The sequence below is a fragment of the Mus caroli genome, unplaced genomic scaffold (assembly GCF_978045245.1).
Source record: "Mus caroli unplaced genomic scaffold, Mus_caroli_1 scaffold_10, whole genome shotgun sequence".
In the NCBI taxonomy this organism is placed as follows: Eukaryota; Metazoa; Chordata; class Mammalia; order Rodentia; family Muridae; genus Mus; species Mus caroli.
This window is the reverse complement of record NW_028227265.1, coordinates 126,127,875-126,153,776: the sequence shown is the minus strand read 5'-3', so window position 1 is coordinate 126,153,776 and position 25,902 is coordinate 126,127,875. Positions and strand designations below refer to the sequence as shown.

Genomic DNA, 25,902 nt, shown 5'->3' with positions numbered 1-25,902 from the left:
ACCAGGTCTCTAAGGATGGACTTGGAGGGAAGAGGTGGGAGGAGCAGGGGGCTGTTTGGTCCTCTTACAGGTGCAGCAACCCTGAATAGATACACTTTTTCTACTTCTCACTGTTGTTTGCCCTGGTTGCCTAGGACTTCCTCTGAAGACTGGGCTGGCCTCAGATTGTGCGCCTGCCTCTGCCTGCCCAGTGGGATTGAAGGCGTGCACCACCACATGCACTTATTTTTGAGACAATGTCTCTCACTGAACCTGGAACACTGGATCAGGCTGGGTAGCCTGCCCTTCCCTGGGAATCTCCTGTCTGCCAGCTCAGTACTGGAGTTATTACAGGTGGCCTTACCACACCCTGACTTTATTTAGTCAAGTGGGGGTGGGGAACTAAAATCAATTCCACTTGCTTGCACAGCAAGCACTTGACCCTTTGAGCCATTTCCTCGACTGACTTTCTGAGAATGAGTCGCTTAATCTGGTTTGTTAGGAGACTGCCAGGACTCAAGCTCTAACCTTAACAGCTCTGGTAACAGTGCGTTAGTTGAAGAAGTAGAGTTAGCCGTGGTGGCAGTATTTACACCGGGAGAACAGACAGTTACCAAGCAGAATGATCGCTGGTAGACATTTACAAACCCAGCGTTCAGCTCCACATGTTTCCATGGGTCCACACACCCACATATGTGTCTGTCCCCATATGTGTTCCAGCGTGCGTCTGTCTAGAGACATGTGACTTGCATGTCCCATGTGTCTGTTTGTGTGCCTGAGTGTTAGGGTGAGGCCCTCACACCCTGTTCCTCTTCAGCAGTTGGCTCCACAGGAAGCTGTCTGGTGGGGGTTCAGTGCTGCTGCCAGAGCTCCCCTCGTGGGAGGCTTTACTTTATTTACTTCACTTCCCTGTAACACCTACAGCAGGTACAGGCTGAGGGTGGACTCCCAGATTCTCACAACCCTCCTCTGCCTGTTTTCTCCTCTCCTTGCTGACCCCTGCTGCCTGCTGCTCAATATTGATGAAGACAACCATTAAAAGCCGGTAGCTTAGAAAGAGGAAACTGGGCAGAGTTGAGCCACTCTGTGGTTAGCCTGGCCCACGTGTCCCTTGAAACCCTGGTTGTGTGACATGGGAGCTGCAAGAGCTGTTAACAAAGCCAGTTACCTACCTGAGCAAGAATCGGGAACTCATGGGTGAGTGACCATCTTGAGGAGTGGTGGGCATTTCGGGATCTGCAAGTCTGAGAGTCTGTGAGGCAGGAGATTGACTCCTACAGCCGGGACATAACTGTAAGAGAGTGGGGCAGCTGTTTGCACTGCAGAGATCAGGAATCCTAAAATGACCCTGGAGGGTGCTGGGGAGATAGCTCAATTGATAGGGTGCTTGCTTAGCATGGGCAAAGTCCTGGGTTTCATCCCTAGCACTGCATAAGTCAAAGCTGGGTGTTGTACGCTGTCAAGCATCACTTAGGAGATGGAGGCAGGAGGATTAGGGGTTTAGGTTATCCTCAGCTACATCGGGAGTTCAGAGGCCACCTGGTCTAGAGGAGACCCATGATGGAGTCTGAAGGAACCTTTTGTAAGCAAAGCCTGTGTGGGGACGGAGGAGTAGGGGGCCAGGGATGAGGGAAGAAGTCTAAGTGCCTTTTCAGCAGGTGTCTGTGTTTTGCCTTGTTCTGTTTTGTTTTGCTTTTGAATCTGGGTCTCACCATGCAGTCCAGGCTTGCCTCCAACTCCCAGCATTCCTACTTGTGCCTCCCCAGTTCTGGGGTAACAGGTATGCACGCATAATCCACACTGTAGCTTGACCTCTTCACCTTTCAAAGCATTGGCTCCGGGGTTTTGTTCAGCCTTGCCTGATACAGGCTTGGAGAATCCTGTCTGCAAAGCAAAATTTTAAGGCTGACATCTGCTGAAAAGCCATTCTTTCCAGGTCTTCCAAATGGGGACCACCCTCGGCTCAATAGCCCTCCAGCTGTAGGCCCTTAACCCTGGGGAGTCACTGGTGGCTCCCTTTGTGGCCCAGTTTGAGGAACCTCCCACAATAACTGCCGGAATGGAGTGAGGTGAGGAGGCAGGCTGTGGTTTGACCAGGCACACCCAAGACTACAGCTTTCTCAGTTTCTGTTGACTTTGTGCACTCTCGGGTGTAGGAAGGCGACCCCCGGAGTCATGTAGCAGTGAATTTAGAGCTGACCACTCTAACGGAGGTGGTGAGTTAGGTAGGAGACAGGTTTTGAATGTGGCTCCCACAGGGCGGACCCTCCAAGAGTCACCCTGGTTTCTAAGGGAAAACTCCAAGTTGTACCCACCTTTGAGCACCCTTCTTGTAACTGTAAATTCCTGTACGAAGCAGCTTTTCATGGGTCTTGAAGAGGACCTAGGGAGATAGCACAGAGTAAAAACCTGGTTCAGCTCCCCTAAACTCATGAAAAAAAAAAAAAGTTTTTGAGCATGGTGGTGCAGGCCTGATATCTCAGCATTGTGGAGGCAGAGACAGGATCTCTGAAGCTCTCTGTCCAACTAGTTTAGTTGAATCAGTGAACCTCAAGGAGAATCAGGGAAAGCCGGTCTCAAAAATAAAAATAATAAAAAATAAGGTGGGAGCCAGCAAGATGGTTCAGCAGGTAGAGGCTAAGCCTGAGGACCTGAGTCTGAGCCCTGGGATCCATACATTGGAAAGCGAGAACTGACTCCTGCAAGTTGCCCTCTGACCTCTGCTCACATTCTGTGGATTGTGCCCACACGTGCAAATTAATAATCAACTAATAATTAACTAAGTTTACAAATAAGACGGAAAGCGATTGTGGGAAACACTCCAGGTCAACCTCCTGCCTCACACACATTCACACTTGTACACACACCAGAATGTGCTCATGCATAGGTCACGCACATGTGGTTAACTGCAAACTCTTCAGTGAATCTGGACTGAACCATCTCTGCCTCCCAGGTCTCCCCAACTCCCAACACCAATCTAGAAATGCGCCTGTGCTCACTCTTGTGGTTAGTGCTGGAGCGTCATTTTAGATAGGTCATGTGTTCGAATCCTAACATTCCCACCTCTGGGTGACATTGCACAACCTCTCTGGGCTTCTATGTGAGGAAAAAGTCCCGAGGTCATGCACAAGAGCTCGTTGAGCTTGGTGCCTGGCAGATTGTAGCAGCTCAGAAAACATCAGTCACCCCGCCCTTTCCTTTGTTCTGTGTTCTTGTGGTGAAGCCTTGCTTCCTGGGCTGTCCCCACCCATAAAACATGTATATGTCACAGGCACTTCCTGTGTTTTACCTCAAAAGAAATCCCAGTGGAGTCGGAGGGGTAGTTTGGTGGCGAAGAGTACTTGCTGCTCTTGCAGGGAACCAAGGTTCAGTTCCAAGCACCCACATGGGGTGGCTCACAACCACCTGTAACTCCAGCTCCAGAGAGCACAGCACCCTCTTCTCATCTCCAAGGGCATTGCATGTCCAGTGCACATATGGTAGGTATACATACATGTAGAAAAAACACATACATAAAATAAAAAGAAATAAATCCTCTTTTAAGGCTCATAATATACCCATCCCTCAGTTAGTCCCACTGCCCCTGTTTCTCTGAGGTTTTCTGTTTCCTTTATCCACTATAAACCTAGGTCTGAAAAGCCTACTTAGCATGAAGTATCCTGGAGGAATTGGCATCACTTTAATTACTGCTTTTATTGTCTTTTATGTTTGATTTTTTTTAGTTTATCCATTTATTGGTTTTAAAATGTGTTCTATTACATTTCTTTATGTGTATGTGTGGTGTGCACATGCATGCATGTGTGTAGAGAACAGAGAATAACCTGTAGAAATCAGGTCTTTATGTGTATGTGTGGTGTGCACATGCATGCATGTGTGTAGAGAACAGAGAATAACCTGTAGAAATCAGGTCTTTATGTGTATGTGTGGTGTGCACATGCATGCATGTGTGTAGAGAACAGAGAATAACCTGTAGAAATCAGGTCTTTCCTTCCCACCATATTGGTCCTAAGAATCAAACTAAGATCGTCAGACTTGCTGGCATGCACCTTCTCCTAACTGAGCCAAGTTGCTAGCCCTGTGTTGCTGATTTTCAGGATTATTTTCTGTGGAGGAGGGGAGCACATGAGTACAAGCACCATAGGAAGTCAGAAGAGGGAGTTGGATTCTCTGGCGCTGGATTCACTGTTGCTCATAAGCTACCTGGTAATAATACTGGGAATCAAACTCAGACATTCTGGGAGATCAGCACATGTGCACGCACGTACACACATGTACACATGCATGCACACAAACACACATACATGCACACATACACACATACAGAGGCCAGGAACAAGTTTTAGGATTCGGTTCTTTCCTTCCACCAAGTAGGTTCCAGGGATCCTCTGGTCTCGGGGCTAGAGCCATCTACCAGCCTTTGTTTTGTCTTTTTAGAACAGTCTTTTCAACCAGGCTGACTCCAAACCCATCCTGATCCTCTTGCCTCGGTCTCCCAAATGCTGAGATTACAGCCATGCAGCTCCATGCCAGCATTAATTGTTCTAGTTTATTACTGGCTACAGTTGTTGATCTCTGACTATGTCTAATTGAACTTTATCATAGGTATGTAGCCTGGGGGAAAGTTTGTATGCAGCAGCTATTGCCATGGTTTCAGACAGCCACTTAGGGCATTCAAATGCACTCCATGGACTAGAGTGATACTTAGTTGGTAAAGGGAAACACATTAATGATTAACTCAAGAGTCACCAATAATAAGTCAGTGCCAAACTAAGGGAAATAATTAAAAGCACTTTGCTTTGGAACAGTTTTACCAAGGGAGAGGCTAGATTTGAATTCTCTACTTCTTTCTCCTTGTCTTCTATCATCTCCTAACTGTCCACTGTCTGAGTTTGAATAGGTGCTAGACTGTATGTTGCCTTGTAAATCTATCCCCATGTCTGTGTGTCCATGACTAAGTGCTTTGCTCTGTATTTATTGAACTGCAAAGAAAGAGCCACAAAGGGAAGGAATGGGTTTTTTAAGAAGAAGGGATGAACTCACCTGCTCCAGCTGACTCAAGTAACAAACACAACTGGAAGCAGACTTATGAGCCTATGTTGTAACCTCATTTATAGCAGTTATTTGTCTTATAAGGTTCTTTCAACCTGCTTGCTGTTTGATAAACAACTAAGCTGCGCCATCGTACATGAGATGCTGGACCACATTCTGGTCCCTTGCAGAGAGCCTTTGGGGTCTCAAGGGTGCCCCTTCTCTCCTTGTTCCTTTCCTCTCTTCTGTTTCTCTTCCTTCCCTTGCTCTTCCTTCCTTTCCTCTTCCTCCCCTCCCCTCTGTTCCCTCTTGTTTCCTTCCCAGGGGAAGATAGCAGTCAGCCAAAGTCAAAACACGTAGGACGCACAGAGAGAAGACCAGAAAGAGACTTTGGGGACTATTTGGGTTCTGGAGAGGTGGAGGGATTCAGAATCGTCTCTGGCTTGGTGGGGGCAGAGGCAGGATGGGAGTAGGGCAATGGTCGGGTGCAGAGAGGCAGGATCATAGATAGTTCCAGGTTTACAGTTACGGTTGTTGGAGATCGTGTGCCCCACACCACTATTCTGGAATTTGCTTTCAGTACAGTATTGCTTGAGTTTCATAGACAATTAAATATTTTATTATGAGGTCTTGCGCACGCTCGACTGGCCAGGAAGAACGACGCTGCAACAGGATCCTTCTGCACACGTTTATTGGGAGAGCTTGATTGTAGAGGCGAAGAGACAGACCCCAAGCCCAGAACTGGTGCTGCTTATATAGGCCTAGGAGAGGCGTTCTCTCTCATCTGATTGGTTAACTTGTCTCTCATCTGATTGGTTAACTTGTCTCTCATCTGATTGGTTAACTTTGGTTAATTCTCAAAACCTCATCTTGGCAAAAGAACTTTTACTGCCTATGTATGTGTGGTGGCCAGCAGTAGCCAACTGCCACTCTGCAACTGCCACTCTGTAACTGCCACTCTGTAACTGCCACTCTGCAACTGCCACTCTGCAACTGCCACTCTGTAACTGCCACTCTGTAACTGCCACTCTGCAACTGCCACTCTGAAATGGCTTCCCACAATGAGGGAAGAGGGACTATGTAAGATGAGTTTGCCTTAATGTGAGCTCCTGAGTGTGTCCTGAACCAAGTAGGCAAAGCGTGGAGTTTGGGGCCATTCGAAATGAAGCCAAGCATGGGGCTTCTACCACCAGGGGGCAGCACCCCCATGGACAAGTGTAAGTTTGTCATGTACCTGCACATACACGGCTTTCAAAACCACCCATTATTTATTATTATTTTACATTCCCATGCCCTCCTAACCTATCTGCTTCTCTTGCTGGACTCCCCTCCCTTCAAATAGTTTTCATTTCTGCATATATATATTCAAATGTATCATTATTCTCTTGACTTCCTCCTTTCCCTAGCTTTGACTTCTTTCTCCCCCATACCATACTACACTATACTATTCTCTCTCTCTCTCTCTCTCTCTCTCTCTCTCTCTCTCTGAGTTTCATGTAGCCCAGATTGGCCTCAAACTTTGTATAGCCTCTCTCATACATGTAAGTATATATACTCTAGATTATGCATGTGAAAGAAAACATGCAACATTTCTATTCCCAACCCTGCTGTACCTCACTCTTGGTGATCTTCAGTTCCATCCACTGTTCTATGAATGACATAATTTCATTCTTCACAGCTACATGAATTTTTCAGTCCATTTTAGCCTTGAACTTCTGATGTTCCTGCCTCCACCTCCTGAATACTGAGAGTCACGCTGTCTACAGCCACACTTAACTACACCTTGATGCTCAGATGTGGGTCCACCTGCACAAGTTGGAACTCAACACCTGTCATCCCAGTCATGAGGAGACAGAGGCAGGAGTCAAGGGACCAGGAATTCTGGGTTGTCCTCTGCTCTGTAATAATGTTGACCAGCCTGGAGTACTTGAGGTCTTGTTTCAAGAAAGTCAGTTGCCTAGCATGAAGGAAGCCACGGGTTCTGTTCTCAGCACCACATATACCAGGCATGGAGGTACATATGTGTCATCTCAGCACCCAAGAGGTCGAAGGTTAGACGTTAAGGGTCATCCTCAACTACTCTGTGAATTCCAGGTCAGTCTGGGTTACTCAAGATCCCTTCTATAAGAAAATCTATATTCTCCCTCATATGTAGACTCTATCCTACAATGCATGTAAGTATACTACACAGTGTAAGCAGCTGTAAGTGTAGATGCAGCCTAACTTTGATGGAGCTAAGGGTAAGATTAGATGATGAGAAAGGGCATGAGGCAGGAGAGAGAATATAAAGCTAACAGGTTTTCCTAGTTTCAGCTCTGCTATGCTTTTGGTGTTGTGTGTATGGTGTATACGTGCATGGAAATGTAATTGGTAGTGAAAGCAAATCCTCACAGCTTAGACAAGAGGCTACTCTGACAGCACAGAATTCATGGAGATGCACCAAGTGAGGCACAGGGTGGGTGTTGGTGTGAGTGGCTTCCCTAAACCAGTTATGTGATCTTTTTATTTGTGAGTTAGTCAGAACAAAGTGATTTTTTTTATTTCAAAAAAAAATTGACCTTAAAAGTAAAACAAGAGCTAGAGAGATGCCTTAGCAGGTAACACGCTGGCTTTGCAAGTTTGAGGACATAAGTTTGGGTCCCAGGACCCATGCAAAAACAGCTGAGCACTGTGGTGTGTACTTAAAACCCCAGCTCTGGACAGTCAGAGACAGGCAGACACACCACTAGGGAACACTAGCCAGACAGCATAGCCTAATGGGAGTGCTCCAGGCTAATGAAAGATATTGTCTCAAAAATAGTATGGACATTGATCCTCGGGAGTGACTCTAAGATTGACTCTGACCTTCAAGTGCATATTCAAGCACACATGCACACCATATACAAGAGTCACACAGTCACAAAACCGTGTGTGTGTGTGTGTGTGTGTGTGTGTGTGTGTGTGTGTGTGTGTAATAGAGAACTTTCACACTTTCGATGTAAATAGATAATTGCCCTGTCAAACACACAATGAGCACAGAAATACACATAGAGGCAGACTGACAGACATAACCAAGCTCCCCTCAGATGCAGGGTGGGCTTGTTTTCTCTCAGGAGTGTCTTGTTGGACCAGAGTGAGTGGCCCCCTGGATCTGGGCTGAAGGAGACCTGGAGGCGCTGAGCCCTGCTTTGCCTGTAGCCCCAGGATCTGCCCCCCTCCACTGTTGCAATGTCTAGCTCTCCTCCTCCAACCCAGGCTCCCGTAAGCTGATGTCTCTGGCAGGCCTTGAAGGCAGTCTCCGCCCCCCCACCCTTGCTGGCAGCCCCATTCTGGCAGGGATCCCCAGTCTAAGCTTCTGCTCCCTGGGGCCGAGCTGCACCCTCCTCGCATGCATGAGGTACCCATGGCTGACTCAGTGCTCAACCACTCCTGGCCGGCTCTCTCCAAGTTGTGGCTGAAGAGATGGGCATTTAAGCGAGGTAAGGAGGCAAGTAGTGGACCGCCACCCAGGCAGAAACCCCTAAAGCACTGGCTAATCGTCCGCACGGGAGGTTTTTTGTTTTGTTTTGTTTTGTTTTCTTAGCTGATTGGCAGGCTTTGCCCAAGTCAACCTCAGAGACCATGACTGTCAATTTTTCCCAGAGCACTATTGGGGTTCCTTTTTTTTTTCTCAGAAAAAACGTTTCCCCAAGGCTCTGTGAGAAATTTACGGTAGGAAAATCCACCACATCACCAGCTGATGAGCTCCCTTGGGGAGCTGGGTAACTGAGCATGGGTCCCTAGCATCGTTGGCTCCTGGAACAGTAACAGGATGAGTAAACCAGCCAAGACAGACAATTGAAATGGGGAGATTGGAGGGGGTGAGGGATGTAGTCAGTAGGGTGCTTGCCTAGCTTTCGTGAGGTCCCACCCCAGTATGCTGTGTCTTGGCCGTCATGCTAGCACTCAGGAGGTGGAGGCAGAAGGATCAAAAGTTTAAGGTCATCCTTGGCTACATAGTTGAATTCAAGGTCAACAGGGACTCCATGAGATTATGTCTCAAAAAAGAAAGAGAAAAGTAGATTTTAAATTCTGAAGCATGCACCTCTCTCAAGCGTGCACACTTATGCAAGCAAACACACACACACACACACACACACACACACACACACACACACGGGTTCATGTTCTTTCTAGGGGCCTTGGTTTAATTATGTAGGGATTGGGTTCTTATATTACATTCCCTGTGGCTTGCATGAGCACTCCTTAGGATGAGACCATGTTCTGTTCCCTCCCTCCCTCCCTCCCTCCCTCCCTCCCTCCCTCCCTCCCTCCCTCCCTCCCTTTTGAGAGAGCATCTCACAAACCCTAGATTGGCCTCAAATTCACTATGTGGTCAAGGATGACCTTGAATTCCTGATCCTCCTGCCTTGAACTGACCATGGCACCCTTCGTTTTCTGGCCCTCTATGCCTCCATCTTCCCATAACTGCTGGTCAGACCTCTGTCTATCCCAGCCACCTGCAGATATCGTATGTTTCCCTGTTCAGAATATCATATGTTTCCGCAATGAAGGGAATGCTGTACCTGAGAGAACACCAGGTCATCTGATTCACACACTCCCTTTGTGCTGGGACCAAAAGAGCCAGAGTCTATGGCTGGGGCTGGAGAGAGAGAGAGAGGTGGCCTGGGAACTGGGGTGCAGTTAAAGAGGGACTTACTGTTGACCTTCACTGAGGCTGGGCTCAGAGAGGCTGAGCAGCCTGCTCACACAGCCAGCACACACAAGGAACTGGAATTTGAAACCAATTCAGTTCTGGGGCCGCTTTTGTGATGGGTTCTGATCATTAAGCAGAGATGCCCACATGGGATGCTTCCCAGAGCCCGTGGAAGGTACTAAATCCATCTGTAGTGGCAACCTGGGAGAGTTAGCTCACAGGGCATGGATCCCTTAGGTGTCCTCCTGCCGCCTGGGTCTTGGATCCTAGCCATCCAGCACGCCTTGTTTTTGGGTTCAAGCAGGTTGAGATGATGATTTGTAGGCTAGCAGGCAGGTGGGGGAGTGAACTGTAAGCGCTGACAGTGACTGTTACACCCTTTTATGGCTGAGGCCACAGGGGCTGGTGGGGGAGGATGATGCTGCGCTCAGCCTGAACCTAGGCTGAGAGGCTGCTCATTAGAGAAAAGCCAAGGATCCTGAGTCCCTTTCCCTGTGCAGGCCTTGCCTCATCTAGCTGTCTAGCTTTGTTAGGTGACTCCTTTACCTTTGATTCTCTGGTTGTTAGTCCTAAAGCACTGGGGGAAAGGACAATATGTGAGTGTGTGTGTGTGTGTGTGTGTGTGTGTGTGTGTGTGTGAGAGAGAGAGAGAGAGAGAGAGGGGGGGGGTATGGGCCTCTGCTCACCTGTCTCTACCCTCAAAGCAATAGGATTGCAAGTATTCATGGCCTCATGTGGCTTTTTACACAGATGCTGGGCACTCGGGTCCTCATATTTAGGGAACAAATGCTCTTCCCTCAACACCAAGAAGGGCTTTCCCATGCTCCTTTAAGACTCAATAACTGACTCTTTGAGTCCCTCATAGGACCCTCTATAGAAATAACGAGGCTAGACTACAGAGCCAGGCACAATGTGAGAGATGACTGAGACCTGCTATGCCCCCATGCCGCAGGGCACAGGGGCTCTCTGTTCTCTTCCCTCAGCTACTAATACAGTATCACCTTCTGCTCATAATTTTTAAGTTACTTTGTAGTCAGTGATGATGCAGTGGTCTATATCTGCCCTGGGGTCCCTTTCTCTCTGGCCTCTCAGCCTCAGTTCTGCCCACTTGCATCTGTAAGACTCCAGCCCTGCAGATTACCTGAATGTGCATCTCTCCATCTAGCTAATCTCCTCACCCACCCACCCACCCGTCTACCCATCCATCCGAGCATTCTCCCTTGCAGCCCACCACCCAACCATCCAGCCTGGGTTCTAGCCAGTAAACAAGCTAACTGTCCTATATTTCTATCCTTCCTTTGATTCATCCGCCCAGCCATCCTTATATCTATTCTTTCTTTCTTCCATACAAACTATCATGTAACTATAGAACCATTCCAATAAATAACTATCTGCCATCCACCCATTCACTCATGTAACTCTACATCTTCTATCTGACTAGTCACCCAGCCAAACCTACAGTCTAGCCAGTCCAAAATCCATCCACATCCTACCCAGTCACCCACCCACTCTCCTAATCGTCTATCCATCTATTCAACCAACCATCAATCAATATCCATTCATCCATACATTTAACTACCATCAGTCATTTAGCCATCAACCTGTCAAATCAACCATCCTACAATCTACATCTATTCAATCATTCACATACCCTTCTGTTTATTTATCTACCTCTCTCTCTCTCTCTCTCTCTGTGTGTGTGTGTGTGTGTGTGTGTGTGTGTGTGTGTGTGTGTCTGTCTGTCTGTCTGTCTGTCTCTGTCCCCCCCCCCCTCTACCTTGTGCTTGTAGACAAGGATGTAAGCTCTCAGCTACTGCCCCAGCATCATGCCATGCTCCCACCATAATGGTCAAAGACTCCAACCCTCTGGGACTGTAAGCCCCTAAATAAATACTTTTATTTTATAAGGAAGAAAGAGAGAAAGGAGGAGAGAGAGAGAGAGAGAGAGAGAGAGAGAGAGAGAGAGAGAGAGAGAGAGAAAGAAAGAAAGAAAGAAAGAAAGAAAGAAAGAAAGAAAGAAAGAAAGAAAGAAAGAAAGAAAGAAAGAAGAGAGTTTATTCTGGCTCAGTTTAGGGGTGCCATCCATCATGGTGGGGAAAGCATATTGGCAGAGACTTGAAGCAGCTGACTGCATTGCAACTACAATCAGGAAACAGAGGGCATTGAACGCTGGTGCTTCGCTCACTTTCATTAGTCCAGGGCCACCGTTTTGAATGCTGCCACCCAGAGTGAACAGGTCGTCCTGCCTCGGTGAACCTAGTCGAGAGCATCCCTCCCAAGCATGCCAGAAGCTTGTCTTCCAGCTGATTCTAGATCCTGTCGAGTTGACAGTCAATATTAACCACCACTGTTGCCCAGGGCAAGCAGTGACAGGTACAGAGTCAAGTCCTAGCTTCCCCTGTCCAGGAGGAAGTCCTGATCCCTTTATTCCTCCTTTCTGTACAGGCTCTGAGCCCAAGCCATATGCCCAGCCCTTGGACTCTGCAGCTGCAGCCTCAACCACCAAGGGTAGCTGTGGACCCAGGAAACCTGAGAATCCAGATTTCTTCTCAACTGTGGAAGATGAGCAGGCAGGTATTAGGTGGGTGAGATGGGCAGGAGATGATAGCCATGCTGGTAGCAACTACACTTTGTTCAGTGCCGTGGTTTGCTTGGTGCTTGAGAGGCATTATTTCACAGAGCCCACTTGGGCTTGGCTAGGGATGGGGTCTTAACAATGGCTCTCATGACAACTCCCAGCATTCTTCTTGAGAAAACTAGTACTGGGGTAGGGGTGAGATATACAGGAGAATAATTCTAAGAGGAAAGACACCAAGGAGTCTCATCATGAATACAATTCCATTCCAGCTCTGCAGGCACAGACAGACAAATAGTGACTGTTGAGTCCCCCTGGGGAGTTAATTTTAATAGTGCTTGTCTGAGATGATATATTAGTCCATTTTCCATTAATATAACAAAATACCTAAGCCTTGACTCAGCTACACTATAAAGGGAAGCTCTTGGAATTTTAAAAAAGCACACTTCTTCTGTACATATGTATATGTGTGTGCATGTAAGCAGAGGGCAGCCTCAGCTAGCAGTACTTGGATGTCATCTATGTTGTTTTCTGACACAGAATCTCTGACTCACTCAGAACTCACCAGGTAGTGTAGGGAGCAGAAGAGTCCGGATCAAGAGTTCTGGGCTCTTGCCTAAAGAAACAACTGTACCCATTCCCAAGTTCAGCATGTTTATTACATAGAATTGAACAAGGTTTACTGCATTCAGCTGGACAAGGGGGCAGTGCTAATATGCACAGATACACAGGAGGCAGGATTTATAGTATACAGTTGGATCAGGAAGACAGAGTTAGCTAATCTCAGTAGGAAGAGTCCTGTAGAGGAGCAGACTTCAGGCCATAGGCATCCAGGAGAGAAAATTAGGTGGACATTTTTTGCACATCCTGTTAAAATTCTTCCTTGCCACCCCCCACACCAAGAAAGGCTGTGTCAATCCTCTGAATCAGAAGAGCTGGGGCCTTTTCACTCTTGCCTGTGTCAGTGTTGCCTTTGTCACTCTTGCCTGTGTCAGCATTGCCTTTGTCAGTGTTCCCTTTGTTACTGTTCCCTGTGTCACTGTTCCCTTTGTCACTGTTCCCTGTGTCAGTATTCCCTTTGTCACTGTTCCTTGTGTCAGTATTCCCTTTGTCACTGTTCCCTGTGTCAGTATCCCCTTTGTCACTGTTCCCTGTGTCAGTATTCCCTTTGTCGGTGTTCTCTTTGTCACTGTTGCCTTTGTCACTCTTACCTTTGTCAGTGTTCCCTTTGTCAACAGTTGACTCACTCCAGACCTTCTCTGCTTGGTTAACGGATACCAACTCAGGTGTGTAGGGAAGGGAGGTAGATCTGAAAGAAGTTGAAGAAGGGCAATAAATATGATTGTAAAATTTCCAAAGAACTAATACAAATTGAAATGTGGAATATATGTGTGTGTTATATATATATACATATATATATATATATACATATATATATATAATAGTTCTTACCCAAAACAAAACAAGAAATCTGAGTTCCTGCAACTCATTGATAAGGTATTTTATTAGCTGTCTATAATTATGATGAGATTCCTGAAATAGAAACGCTTATTAACAAAGACTATTTTGGCTCATGGTTCTAGATGTTTCAACTCAACATCAAACAATACCAATGCTAGGAGTGCAAACAAACCACTAGACTCATGAATGAGCCAAAAACAGAAAAAGAATTTGATGTAAGGCCACACAATTCTTAGAGCATCCCCACAATGACCTAAAGACCTCCTACCAATCCCTTGTATTAAAACTTCCACCACTGAAGAGCACCACCATGAAAATCAAACTGTTAGCACCAGACCTCTGCCATACAATACTCACATTTAGACTATAGCAAGTCGTGACATCAATCTTATCAGAACTTGTGTGGGAAGGAAAACTTGTATCTCAAAATAGGAAACCAGAGAGGTTGGAAGGAAGGGAGGAAGAGAGGAAGGGAGGGAGGGAGGGAGGGAGGGAGGGAGGGAGGGAGGGAGGGAGGGAGGGAGGGAGGGAGGGAGATCAGTCTGAACCAGTGACATTGTTCAGTGGATAAGGTGCTTTCTGCCAAATCTGACAACCTAAGTTTGATCCTCAGGACCCACATGGTAGGAGAACTGACTCCTGCAAGTTGTCCTCTAATTTCTACATATGTGCCATGTCAAAGTTACACATAAATACACACAACACACACACACACACACACACACACACACCTAATTTATGTGAAGATAAAGGCTCTTATCAGCAGCCCAATGACCAGGGTTCAATCCCCAGGACAAGGTGGAAGGAGAGAATAGACTCCCACAAGTTGCCCTCTGACCTTAACGCATGGGTCGTATACCATGGCACAGAGCAGGTGGGGTGAGACTATCCTAATATTGTAACTTTAGGGAGGCAGAGATAAGTGGACCTTGAGTCTCCTTGGCTAAACTAGGCTACTTGCTGAGCCACGGCCAGTGAGAGACCTTGTCCCAAAATAACCAAAGTGAAGCTCGTGAGGCCCTGAATCCCAGGTTGTCCTCTGCCGATGGTCTGCATTCCAGGTGCTATCCGAAGGGATCTACCTGTGGGGCCAGAGCAGCCAAAGAGTTGTGGCTTTCTGGGGGGGGGGGGGAGAGCAAGAGCCAAGACTGGCTTAGGCTGGAGCAGCTCCCAGCAACAAAAGCTTTGGGAGAGAATTCTCTTCCCAAGGTGTTACAGCTCTATAAGACAGACACTCTCAGACAGTCTTTGATGAAATAACTCATGTATTTTATTCCTTGTGGGTAGGGTCTTATATTCATTTTAGAGTAGGTTGGGGCCTAAAAGCAGATGCTTTCTATGAGCTTGATCCAAGATGTTAGGGATGCCTCATCTGCATGTGGAGGGACTTCAGGTATTGCTCCTATGTAACTCATTGTCACAGTCCTCTCCATGGGATATCGTGGTCACGTGTTCCAGGACAAGAACCTGGTCGGGAGTAGATTAAAACCTACCAGTTCTCAGATATGAGAATTACTTGGGTTTCTGAACCTGCTAGACCTTACCAAGTTTTCTGTCTTGTGGCATGGTCCTCTGCACCACAGTCCTCTGGCTTCCACATACACATGTTTACACATGTGCTTACACCGTCACACATACATGCACCTATACCTTCACACACAGATGCAACTACACCTTTATACACATACATGCATCTACACACACACACACACACACACAATGGGAGCCAGAAAGCTTGGAGTTCCATGATCCCTTCCTAAGGCACATTCACAATTATCCCAAGGACCACCAAGTAAGGCACTTATTTTTTTTTCTTTCTTAAAGCAGGGACTCACTGGGTATCCTTGGCTAGATTGGCACTCACTGTGTAGACTAGGCTGGACTTGTCTACATGTCTGCCTGGATCTTCCTCCCTAGTGCTTGGCACAGGCCTTATATATTAAAGGCTCAACCACCACCCAGAGGTGCCACCCTGGGGACCAAGTTTCTAATAGATAATCCCAATGGAGATTAACCAAATCCAAGCCACAGTGGCTCTAAGGCTGTTTGTCACCACCTCAGCTGCCAATATATGTCAGGTTTTTTCTAGAAGGATACAACTCAGCCATAGGACTAACAGCTGGTGTTCTTCTTCCCCCAGTACCAGGCACTGGGTGTTCATCTTAGTTTCATTTCCTCTTGCTGTGATGAAATAGTTTAATGAAGAGGCTGGTGAGATGGCTCAGTGGGTAAGAGCACCCGACTGCTCTTCCGAAGGTTCAGAGTTCAAATCCCAGCAACCACATGGTGGCTCACAACCATCCACAACGAGATCTGGCGCCCTCTTCTGGAGTGTCTGAAGACAGCTACAGTGTACTTATATATAATAAATAAATCTTAAAAAAAAAAAAAAAGAAATAGTTTAATGAAAACAACTTAAGGAGGAGAAGGTTTACTATGGCTCACAGTTCAGGAGCACATTCCATAATGGCAGAGCTGTCAGGACAGCAGAAGCTTGAAGCAGCTGCACTCAGAACTAGGGAGAAACAAGGGCTAGTACTTAACCCTTCTCCAGCCATACAGTCTGGAATCTGGGAACAGTCCCAACCACAATTAAGATGGGTCTCTCCCCATCTCAAGTAACCCAACTACAATATAATCCATTCACATCACACGCACCCCTTCTGAGCCTCAAGGACAGCCTGAAAGATTGTAAGGACCAGAAATAATGAATGCCTACAACAAAACAGTATCTGCCTAACATGTCAGGGCTGTTGCACACATGAACTCACAGCAGCACAAGACCCACACAAGATGAAGCCAGGCAAAATCCCAGCATGAATTGTGGAGGGCTCACAAAGTCCCACACCTAGATGAGGATCTGTTTGCAGATGATGGCTCCAGGGGAAAGGAGAGTCAGTTTATTTTTTCAGTAATGCATAGTTCAGTCAATGGTCCCACACCCCTAAACATACTGGCAACAGCGGTAAGAGGACTCAGTCTGGGGAGAGAGGGGGGCACATTCAGTTGGAAGAGAAAAATAGTGGTGGAGATAGGGGAAGAACTGGAGGGAACGGAATGCAGAGCAGACTTGATCAAAACACATCATCTACAGGTATGAAATCCTCCAACAATAAAAATCCATTTTTAAAAAAGAAAAACAAACAATGATAATTCCTCACAGGCATTTTCAGAGCCCCACCTCTCAGATGGTTCTGAACCATCAAGTTGATAGTTAATACTACCTAGCACAAGTGGCATTTGACAATCTCTACTAAACTAAGAAGATCTGTGTGAAGGCTAGCTGTAATGGTCAACTTGACCCAACCTAGAATCTCCTGGGAAGAATCTCAGTGCAAGTGCCTGTATCTGGTTGACCCATGGGCATGACTATGGAGGAACTGTCTTAATTTTGTTAACCTATGGGACTGCAGAGATGACTTAATGGTTAAGAGATCTTCCTGCTTCTGCATAGAACTTGAGTTCAGTTCTAGTGCTCACATTCTGCAGCTCCCAGTGGCCTGTAACTACAGTCCCAGAGGATCTAATGTCTTCTTCTGTCTTCCATGGTACACTCACCCACCCACAGCATGCACACACACATGCATACACAGGCACACACCCACGTGCACACACACCTTATTCTCCCAGTTCTCAGGAGGCAGAGACAGGCAAATCTCTGAGTTCCCAGCCAGCCTGGAATTAACTACAGAGTGAGTTCCGGGACACTCAGGGCTACACATGAAAACCCTGTGTGGGAAGTAAGTAAGTAAATTACATTAATTGGTGTGGGAAGACCCAGTCCACTACTGGTGGCACTGTTTCCTTGGGTTTTGGACTGTATACAAGTGAAGAAATCGTGCTAGCAGCAAGTAAGCAAGCAAACATTACCCTCTGCTCCCACAACTGTGGGGGCCATGCCACTGTGGCTGTGCTTTAATGAACTCTAACCTGGAGATGTGAGCTAAAACAAACTCTTTCTCCCCTAAGTTTCTTTTGGTTGAGATGTTTTATCCCAGCAACAGAAATGAAGCTAGGACAGTGTTATGACCAAGCAATACAGTCATGTGTTACCGCTCCCTTCATTTATATAAAGGGGACAAAGAGACCCAAGAATTGGCCCATGTGTCACAGAGACTGGAAGGAATTTGGATGGTACCAAGACTGGAATATAGTTCTGGGCCCTGCAGGAGCTAGGACTCTCAATGTAAGAACTCTGGGACATGAACATTGGGATAGATGACATGGTAGTAGAGAAAATATAGGGCAGATAAGCACTCAGCTTTGGGAGACTAGGATGAGGCTCTGACTACCCCCAAAGAATTTTTCTCTCTTCCTTCCTGCATCCACCCTTATCTGGTGTGTGTGTGTGTTTTATCTGTGGAATGTATATCGTATATATGCATGTCTGTATGGGTACATAAAGAAGTCAGATGTATGTGGTGTGTGTGCATATATGTGGATGACAATCCATGTTCTGTTCTATATTCTCTGACTTGTTCCCTCAAGACAGGGTCTCTTACTGAACCCACAGCTAAGCTGGCAGCCACCAAGCCTAAGCAAGCCTCCTTTCTCCATCCCAGTAGCACTGGGATTGCAGATATACCTGTTGCCATGCATAGCTTTTTACATGCATGCTAGGGATTTGAACTCAGGTCCTGATGCTTGATCAACAAGTGCTCTTACCCATAAGCCATCTTCTCACTGTCATTATCTTGATCATATAATCTGTCCCCAAAGTCAGAGACCTGGACGTTTTTCTTACCGCCTTCTCTCACATCAGACACCTAGTATCATAAACACTGAACTCAGAAAAGCACACATCTCTCCCTATGTCTTCAGCTGTAACCCAAGGTTCTAGGAAAGCAAACACAATGATGCTAACAGGTGATCTCTCTGCTGCCAGTGTCTTTCTGGGCCTGTCTGCTTTTATCTGAGTCCCTTCCAAACCATTTGTTCTGCAACTAGAATAGCCTTTCTTCCTTTCACATGTTCTCTCTCTCTCTCTCTCTCTCTCTCTCTCTCTCTCTCTGTGTGTGTGTGTGTGTGTGTGTGTACATGCATGTGGTGACCAGAAGACAACCTTAGCTGTCGAGCTAGGGTCTCTCTCTGACAGATAAACAAGGGTTTTCACCTAAGTAGGGACTGAGTGTGGTGGCGCATGCCTCTCAATCCCAACACTTGGGAAGTAAGAAGATAAAGAGTTCAAGGCCACACTGGGCTACTTAGTGAACTCTTGTCTCAAAAAATAAATAAATAAATAAAAAACAAAGCGGAAGAAATGTCTCAGCGGTTAAGGCTGTTCCTCCAAAGTATACAAGTTCAATTCCTAGCATCTACATGGCATGGTGACTAACAACTATCTATAACTCCAGTTCCACAGGATTGTGTGCCCTCTTCTGGCCTCCACCTGCACAAGACAAAATATCTATACACATAAAATATTTTTAAATTTTTTAAACAAAAATTACTTTAATTAAATTAAAACTTGAAATATAAAAACAGTCATATTTTCTAATACAGAGTGAGGATTTGCAATGTGCAAAAGTCTTTGCATTTCCAAACATCCCCACCCCTAATAATTATGTGAGGTGGCCAGAGTATGCACATTTCACACTGCGGCGCTGAAATCTTAAGATTTCTCCATGATTGAGGCCAGAGAGATAGCAGTATATAGCGGTAAATTTAGCTAAACCCCTTAGTGCTCCCAATGAGTCGCATGTATGCACCTGCCCTAGAGCTGTCTGGATTCACAAAAGACAGACAGACAGATACACACACACATACACTCACATGTACATGCACACGCACATGTACCAGTTAATTTTAAATATGCCTTGACTAGCTCAAAGGCTGGGCAGTTCTAATCCTCCACCGGGCTAGCATACATTTCCCTCCAGTACTCCTGACTCAACACATTCAGAATCTGTTTTATCTTGGCTGCCCAATTACCTTCTGAGCAGCCCCTTTCCCTTTACAGGGAAAGTAAAATAAATATCTTTTGCTTACATTTTATTTATGTGTGTGTGTGTGTGTGTGTGTGTGTGTGTGTGTGTGTGTGTGTGCATGTATGTATAGACATGTGTTGTGACCAGAGGACTTGGTTCTGGTCTACAGGGCTGCTTTCCCTTCCCACCTACATTTTGGATGAATCTTCTTCTGCAGCTCTAAATCTGTTCCATCTTCCTCGTTGACATAGCGGTCTCCCTCCTTTCCTTTCTCCCAGGTTCTAGCCTATGCAAATCTAATGATCCCACCTCAGTCTACCTGCCCAACCACTGGCCGTTGGCTCTTTATTGATCTAACAAAAACCAATTGGGGACAAGGACCTTCAGCATTTGGACACGCGGATTCCTGGATTAATTCAAAGCATTAGAACCAATCCCCAATAGCTTGATGCTCAAGCAGGAAGACCTGAGTTTAAATCCAGGTCGTATGCACCTCTATCATCCTCCACTAGGCCAAAAGAGATAGGCACACCCCACCACACATATACATATATGTCACACACGCGCGCGCGCGCACACACACACACACAAATAAATAAATAAAATAAAATACTAAAAACATTTAATGAAAAACAAAAAGATCATGTTCAAGGTTAAACTAACAGAAGCCTTTGCAGGTAGTTGGCTGTAACTCCATGTCAGAGCACTTACCGAGCCTGCTCAAGACCCTAGATTCCATTTGGTACTGGGAGAAATGCTCAGCTCACTAAATAAATAGTCAGCATTTGATGTGGACACTGACTGTAGTCTTTCTATGAGCCATCCCTTCTCATACCATGTGCTTTATGACAAGTTCAGTATCCTTTGCTGGGCCTACGGGCACAGGCCTGACCTCACTGCTGCTCGTGTGTCTGAGGATCATAAATTCAAAACCAACCTAGCAAGAGACCCTGTATTATAATTTCATTTCTATTGCTATGATAAAAAAAAGCTTTACCAAAAGCAGTGTAGAAGAGAAAGAGGATTATATTAGTTTATAATTGTGTGTGTTACAGTCCATCACTGCAGTCAAAGCAAGAACTTCAAAGAGCTCATCCTATTATATCCACAGTCAAGATCATGCATGCTCACTTACTGTTTCAGTTCAGTTCCTATTGCTGTGACAAACACCATGACCAAGAACAATTTGGAGAGGAGAACACTTATCTCATCTTACAATTCCAGTTTAGTTCTCATCAGTGAAGGAAGAAAACGCAGAAACTCAAGCAGGAGCTGAAGCAGAGACTATGGAGGAATGCTGCTTACTGGTGTGCTTTCTGTCTCATGCTCAGCTCGATTGCTTGCACAAATCAGGCCCATGTGCCTAGGGATGGTGCTACCCACAGTGGGCTGGACCCTCCCCTACCAATCATCAGTCAAGACAATCTCTCACACATATGACTGCAGGCCAATCTGATCTGGGCGATTCCTCAGTTGAAGCTCCCTCTTCTTAGGTGACTCTAGGTTTTGCCAAATTGACAATAGAAACTAACCAGGACATTTGTTTTCCTCTTTGTCCTCATTTAAATTTATCCAGTCTGCCTAGAGAACAGTGCCATCCACAGTGAATTGCCAATTAACTTAAGACAGTCGCCATTGATATGCCCGCAAACCAACCCAATTTCTCACCAAAGCTTTCTTCCCAGGAGATCCTGTGTTGTCAGGTTGACAATTAAAACTAATCATCACAAGCCTGGGGACTCTAGTGGAAGAATAGCGGGAAGAGTTGCAGGCCCTGAAAGGAATTGGAACTCCACAGAAAGACCAACAGAGTCAACTAGCCCTTGGGCACTCTCAGAGACTGAACCACCAGCCAAAATGCATACATGGGCTAGACCTAGGCCTCTCTGCACATACGTAACAGATGTGCAGCTTGGTTTTCATGTGGATCCCAAGCAACTGGAGCAAAGACTACCCCAAAAGCTGTTGCCTGTCTGTGGGATAACTAACTAGGATGCCTTGTCTGGCCTCAGTGGGAAAGGATGTACCTAGCCCTGCAGAGATTTGATGTGTCAGGGTGGGAGGAGACCCCATCTGCTCAGAGGAGAAGGGGATAAGGGGAAGGACTGAGGGAGGGGGTGACTGGGAGGTGGGCAGTGAATAGGATGCAAAGTGAATAAATAAAAAAATTAAAGTAAAAAAAGAATAAAAATAAATCCATACTTCACAACAAGCATTGAAAATGAAAAAGTCATGTAAAAATTAAAAATCTACCCATCATAAACATATTTTTCAATAATTTATTTATTCATTCACCGTACATCCCAATCACAGCCCCTCTTCCTCTTCTTCTCTCAGTCTCACCCTTACAAATCCCTCCCCACATTACTGGCTCCTCTTCCCCTCAGAAAATGGGAGTGTCCCTTGGGTACCACCCTGACCCGAGACATCTAGTCCCAGCAGAACTAGACACATCCTCTCCCACTGAGGCCCAACCAGGAAGTCCAGTTAGGGGAGGAACTCCAATAGCAAGCAACAGAGTCAGAGACAACCCTTGCTTCAATTGTTAGGGGACACACATGAAGACAATCTGAACATCTGCTGCAAATGTACACACCGATCTTAGAAGAACTGAAAAGTAAAACGAGTGTTGGGATGTAGGTCAGTAGTAGAGTACGCACTAGCAGGCCACACTCCAATTCAATCCCCAGCACCAAAACAAAACAAGCTAAGTGTCCCTACCCAAAAATGGTTGGGTTTAGTTTTCTTTATTTGTTCGTGTGTGTGTGTGTGTGTGTGTGTTGCTGTGTATTTGTGTGTTGCTGTGTATGTGTGTGTTGGTGTGTGTATGTGTGTGTTGGTGTGTGTATGTGTGTGTTGGTATGTGTGTGTATGTGTGTGTGTTGGTGTGTATGTGTGTGTAGGGGTGTGTGTATGTGTGTGTTGGTGTGTATGTGTGTGTTGGTATGTGTGTGTGTGTTGGGGTGTGTGTGTGTTGGGGTGTGTGTGTGTTGGGGTGTGTGTGTGTGTGCGTGTTGGGATGTGTGTTGGTATGTGCGTGTTGGGGTATGCATGTGTTCACAGATGTAAGTCCAAGTTTGATGGTGGGTGTCTTTCTCAATCACTCAAACCTTATACATTGAGGCAGGATATCTCACTGAACCTGGAGCTAGCCCTCTTGCTCTGGGGATTTCCTGTCTCTGCCTCCCATACACTTGGAATACAGTGGGGCTGCCCCACCCACCTATCCTGCTTTCAGATGGATTCTGCGAGTCTGAACTCTGGTCCTCACACTGTGCCTCCTCCTGCCCTGTGTGCTTGTTTCTCTAAGGCGGGGTCTCCTGTCGCCCAGGCTGGTCTCAAACTCACTAACTAACCAAGGATGACCTTGGAATACTAATCTTCCTGCACCTCTCTGGTGCTGAGATTTTAGGCATGTACCACCAGGCAGAACTTCTGTGTATATGTGTGGTTTTGCTGATACATAGTCTCATATGAGCCACCTCACCTGGCTTGATTTTACATTTGTATAAACATGTCTGGGTATGTGTGGATGTGCGTCCATGCCAGAGGTCAGAGCTGAGGATACTTCTCAATTTTCTCCATCTTACTTTTTGAGACAGGGTCTGTCACTGAAGCTGAAGTTCATGTATTTGGGGAACTTGATGGTTACCTCTTATCCCTGCCCTCCCCAGTCAATGAAGTTACAGAAGGAGCCACCACATTGTGACTTTTATGTGGGTTTTGGGAATCAAATTAGGTTCCTATCCTTGTTGGGAGAGCAATTTACCTACCAGGCTGTCTCCCCAGCCCCGATTTTGGACTTTTCCAGGTTGGGAATATTTGTGTAAACCTAATAAGATAATTTGGGAATGAAACCCTGTCTGAACATTAGATTCACTGATGTTTCATGTATACTTAATACACATGGCCTGAAGGTATTTCATATGCTACTCTTTATCTCTGCATTTGTGTGTGTTGTGGGTGTGTGGCATGGGGTGAGGGGGTACTTTTAAATTAAGCCTATTTATGTAGAGGTTTGTGCACATGAGTGCAGTGACCACAGAGGCCAGCAGGGGGGGCAAGAGATCACCTGGAGCTGAAGTCACTGGCTCTTGTACATTATGTGCAGTTATATTCCATATGTGCATATGTGCCATATGGGTGATGGGAACAGAATCACCTTCTACAACAGCAATACTGGCTTTTCACTGCTGAGCCACATATCCAACCTGTTTTGTTTTGCTCTTTAAATTTTTTCATGGTATTTTTTATTCATTTTGCTCCAGTGCTGCAGCACTTGTGGTTTTCAGGGTTGAACTCATGTCGTTGGGCTATGGAAGCAAATGCTTTGATCTGCTGAACCATTTTTCTGGTGCCTGACCACTGCATTTTGATTGTCATCTGTCACATGTGGAATTTTCCACCTGCATTTATTATGTCAGGGCTCAACTTTTTTTTTTTTTTTTTTTTTTTGGAGCCTGCAGGCTTTGGGTTTACAAATCTTCTGCCTTGATTGTTTGCTGTTTGTTTGAAACTAAGATACTTTGTTCCATGGCAAAATAGAAATAGAGACACTGTGCAGTTGAAGTTGTACAGTCTTCAGTGAGCTCTCTCTTCCTAAGAGCTAGTGAAATAAGTAACTAATTACATTTGAAGCTAGTCTGTATCACATAGTAAAGCCTGTCTTCAAACAACACCCAAGAATTGGAGGTGTTTCTCAGAGGTGGGGTCACTCCCTAGAGTTCTCTATGAGGGATGTGACTCAGTCATAAAAGATTTGCCTAGCATGCTCAAGGGTTTGGGTCCCCCCCCCCACCAGCACTGCAAACAATAAAGTGTATTATGAGACTGCATGTGGTAGACCAAGGGGAAGCTTGGGATGTTTTGTCTCTACTTTGAACTCAGCAGAATTTTCTTGGGGGCGGGGCCAGCCCAAGGCTCCCTGAGTCTGTGGAGCAGGAGCAGAGATTTCTTAGATCCGCTTGCAGGGTGTCAGGCCTGGATCTCTGGGAAGGCCCCCAGCGGACGGGTTCCCTCTTTTCTCGCCCAGGGAAATGAGTCTGAAAAAGTTCAAGCTTCCAGCAAAGGAGAGGTCGGGCTTTCCCTCCTTCCAGCGTGCCTGCTGGCTAGGAGCTGGGACAGGCTGTGCTTTACATTCCCAGAACCTCCTCCCGAGCTCTGGCCTGGCTCCCACCTCTGCCTGTGATGAGAGAGGCCAGACACTGGAAAAGGAGGGAGCCCAGCACCAGCCCAGAGCCCATCCTGACGTGTTTATATTTATGGGGAGATGAAAAGCAGAGATACAAGGAAACCTTATGGGGAAGCAGCCGTGAGAGATGGAAGCCCACACGAGGTTGTCCATGCATCGGGACCAGGAGTGGAGCAATCCAGGGGATAGGCAGGATCTGAAACAAGACTGCAAGCAAAGCCTTAGGAGAGCAAGGGCAGGGTCACTCCGGCCCAGCCACATCCATTCTGTGATTGTTTGACTGAATGAAACCTAGATGTGGCATTTAAGAGCAGAGGGAGGAAGAGTGGGCTAGGGAGATGGCTAAGTTTTAAAGCACTTGCTTCACAAATATGAAGGCCAGAATTCAGATCCTCAGGACCCACATAAAAAAAATAATAATAATAAAAGAGGCATGGTGGTGTATGTCTCTAACTCCTGCCCTTGCAGAGGGAAATCACAGGGCTAACTGTCCAACCAGCCAAAACAATATAAGTTCTAGGTTCAGTGACAGACCCTGTGTCAACACACACACACACACGCACGCACGCACGCATGCACATGCACACGTACACTGCTAGCTTCATGATAGAGTGCTCAGCTACCCCCTTAAAGCTCAAACAGAGAACCACTATGAGATGTAGACATTTTGCCCCTGGTTATACACATAAAAGAACTGAAAGGAAGGTCAGCAAGAGTGCTCAGTAGTTAAGGGAGCTTGCCACCAAACCCTGACAACCTGAATTCCACTTCCAGGACTCACATGGTAGAAGGAGAGCGCAGACTTCTACAAGTTGTCCTCTGATGTAGGAACAAATAAAGAGAGAGAGAGAGAGAGAGAGAGAGAGAGAGAGAGAGAGAGAGAGAGAGAGAGAGAGAGTAATTGAAAGTGGGGCCGGTTGTGGCCGGCTGAGAAACTGCATGTCTATAGTCACAGCACAGAAGTCAGGAGACATGAGGTTTGCAAGTCTGAGGCTAGTGAGTTCCCATCACCCAGAGCAGTCCAGCAGAGCTGGGCTGAGAAACAAAGCAAACAAAGCACTGAACG

At 46.3% G+C, this 25,902-nt stretch overlaps 1 protein-coding gene across 1 annotated transcript in view; it reads left to right on the top strand.

Moving 5' to 3' along the window:
* Nucleotides 1-1,114: 1,114 nt before the first annotated feature.
* Arhgef18 (Rho/Rac guanine nucleotide exchange factor 18) overlaps nucleotides 1,115-25,902 on the top strand; it is a 103,760-nt gene continuing 78,972 nt past the window's right edge. Inside the window, exons 1-2 of the mRNA XM_085844244.1 lie at nucleotides 1,115-1,176; nucleotides 12,128-12,256. Of these exons, the coding sequence (XP_085700370.1) occupies nucleotides 1,173-1,176; nucleotides 12,128-12,256 (133 nt within the window). The 5' untranslated portion in view covers nucleotides 1,115-1,172. The remainder of the gene's footprint in view (nucleotides 1,177-12,127; nucleotides 12,257-25,902) is intronic.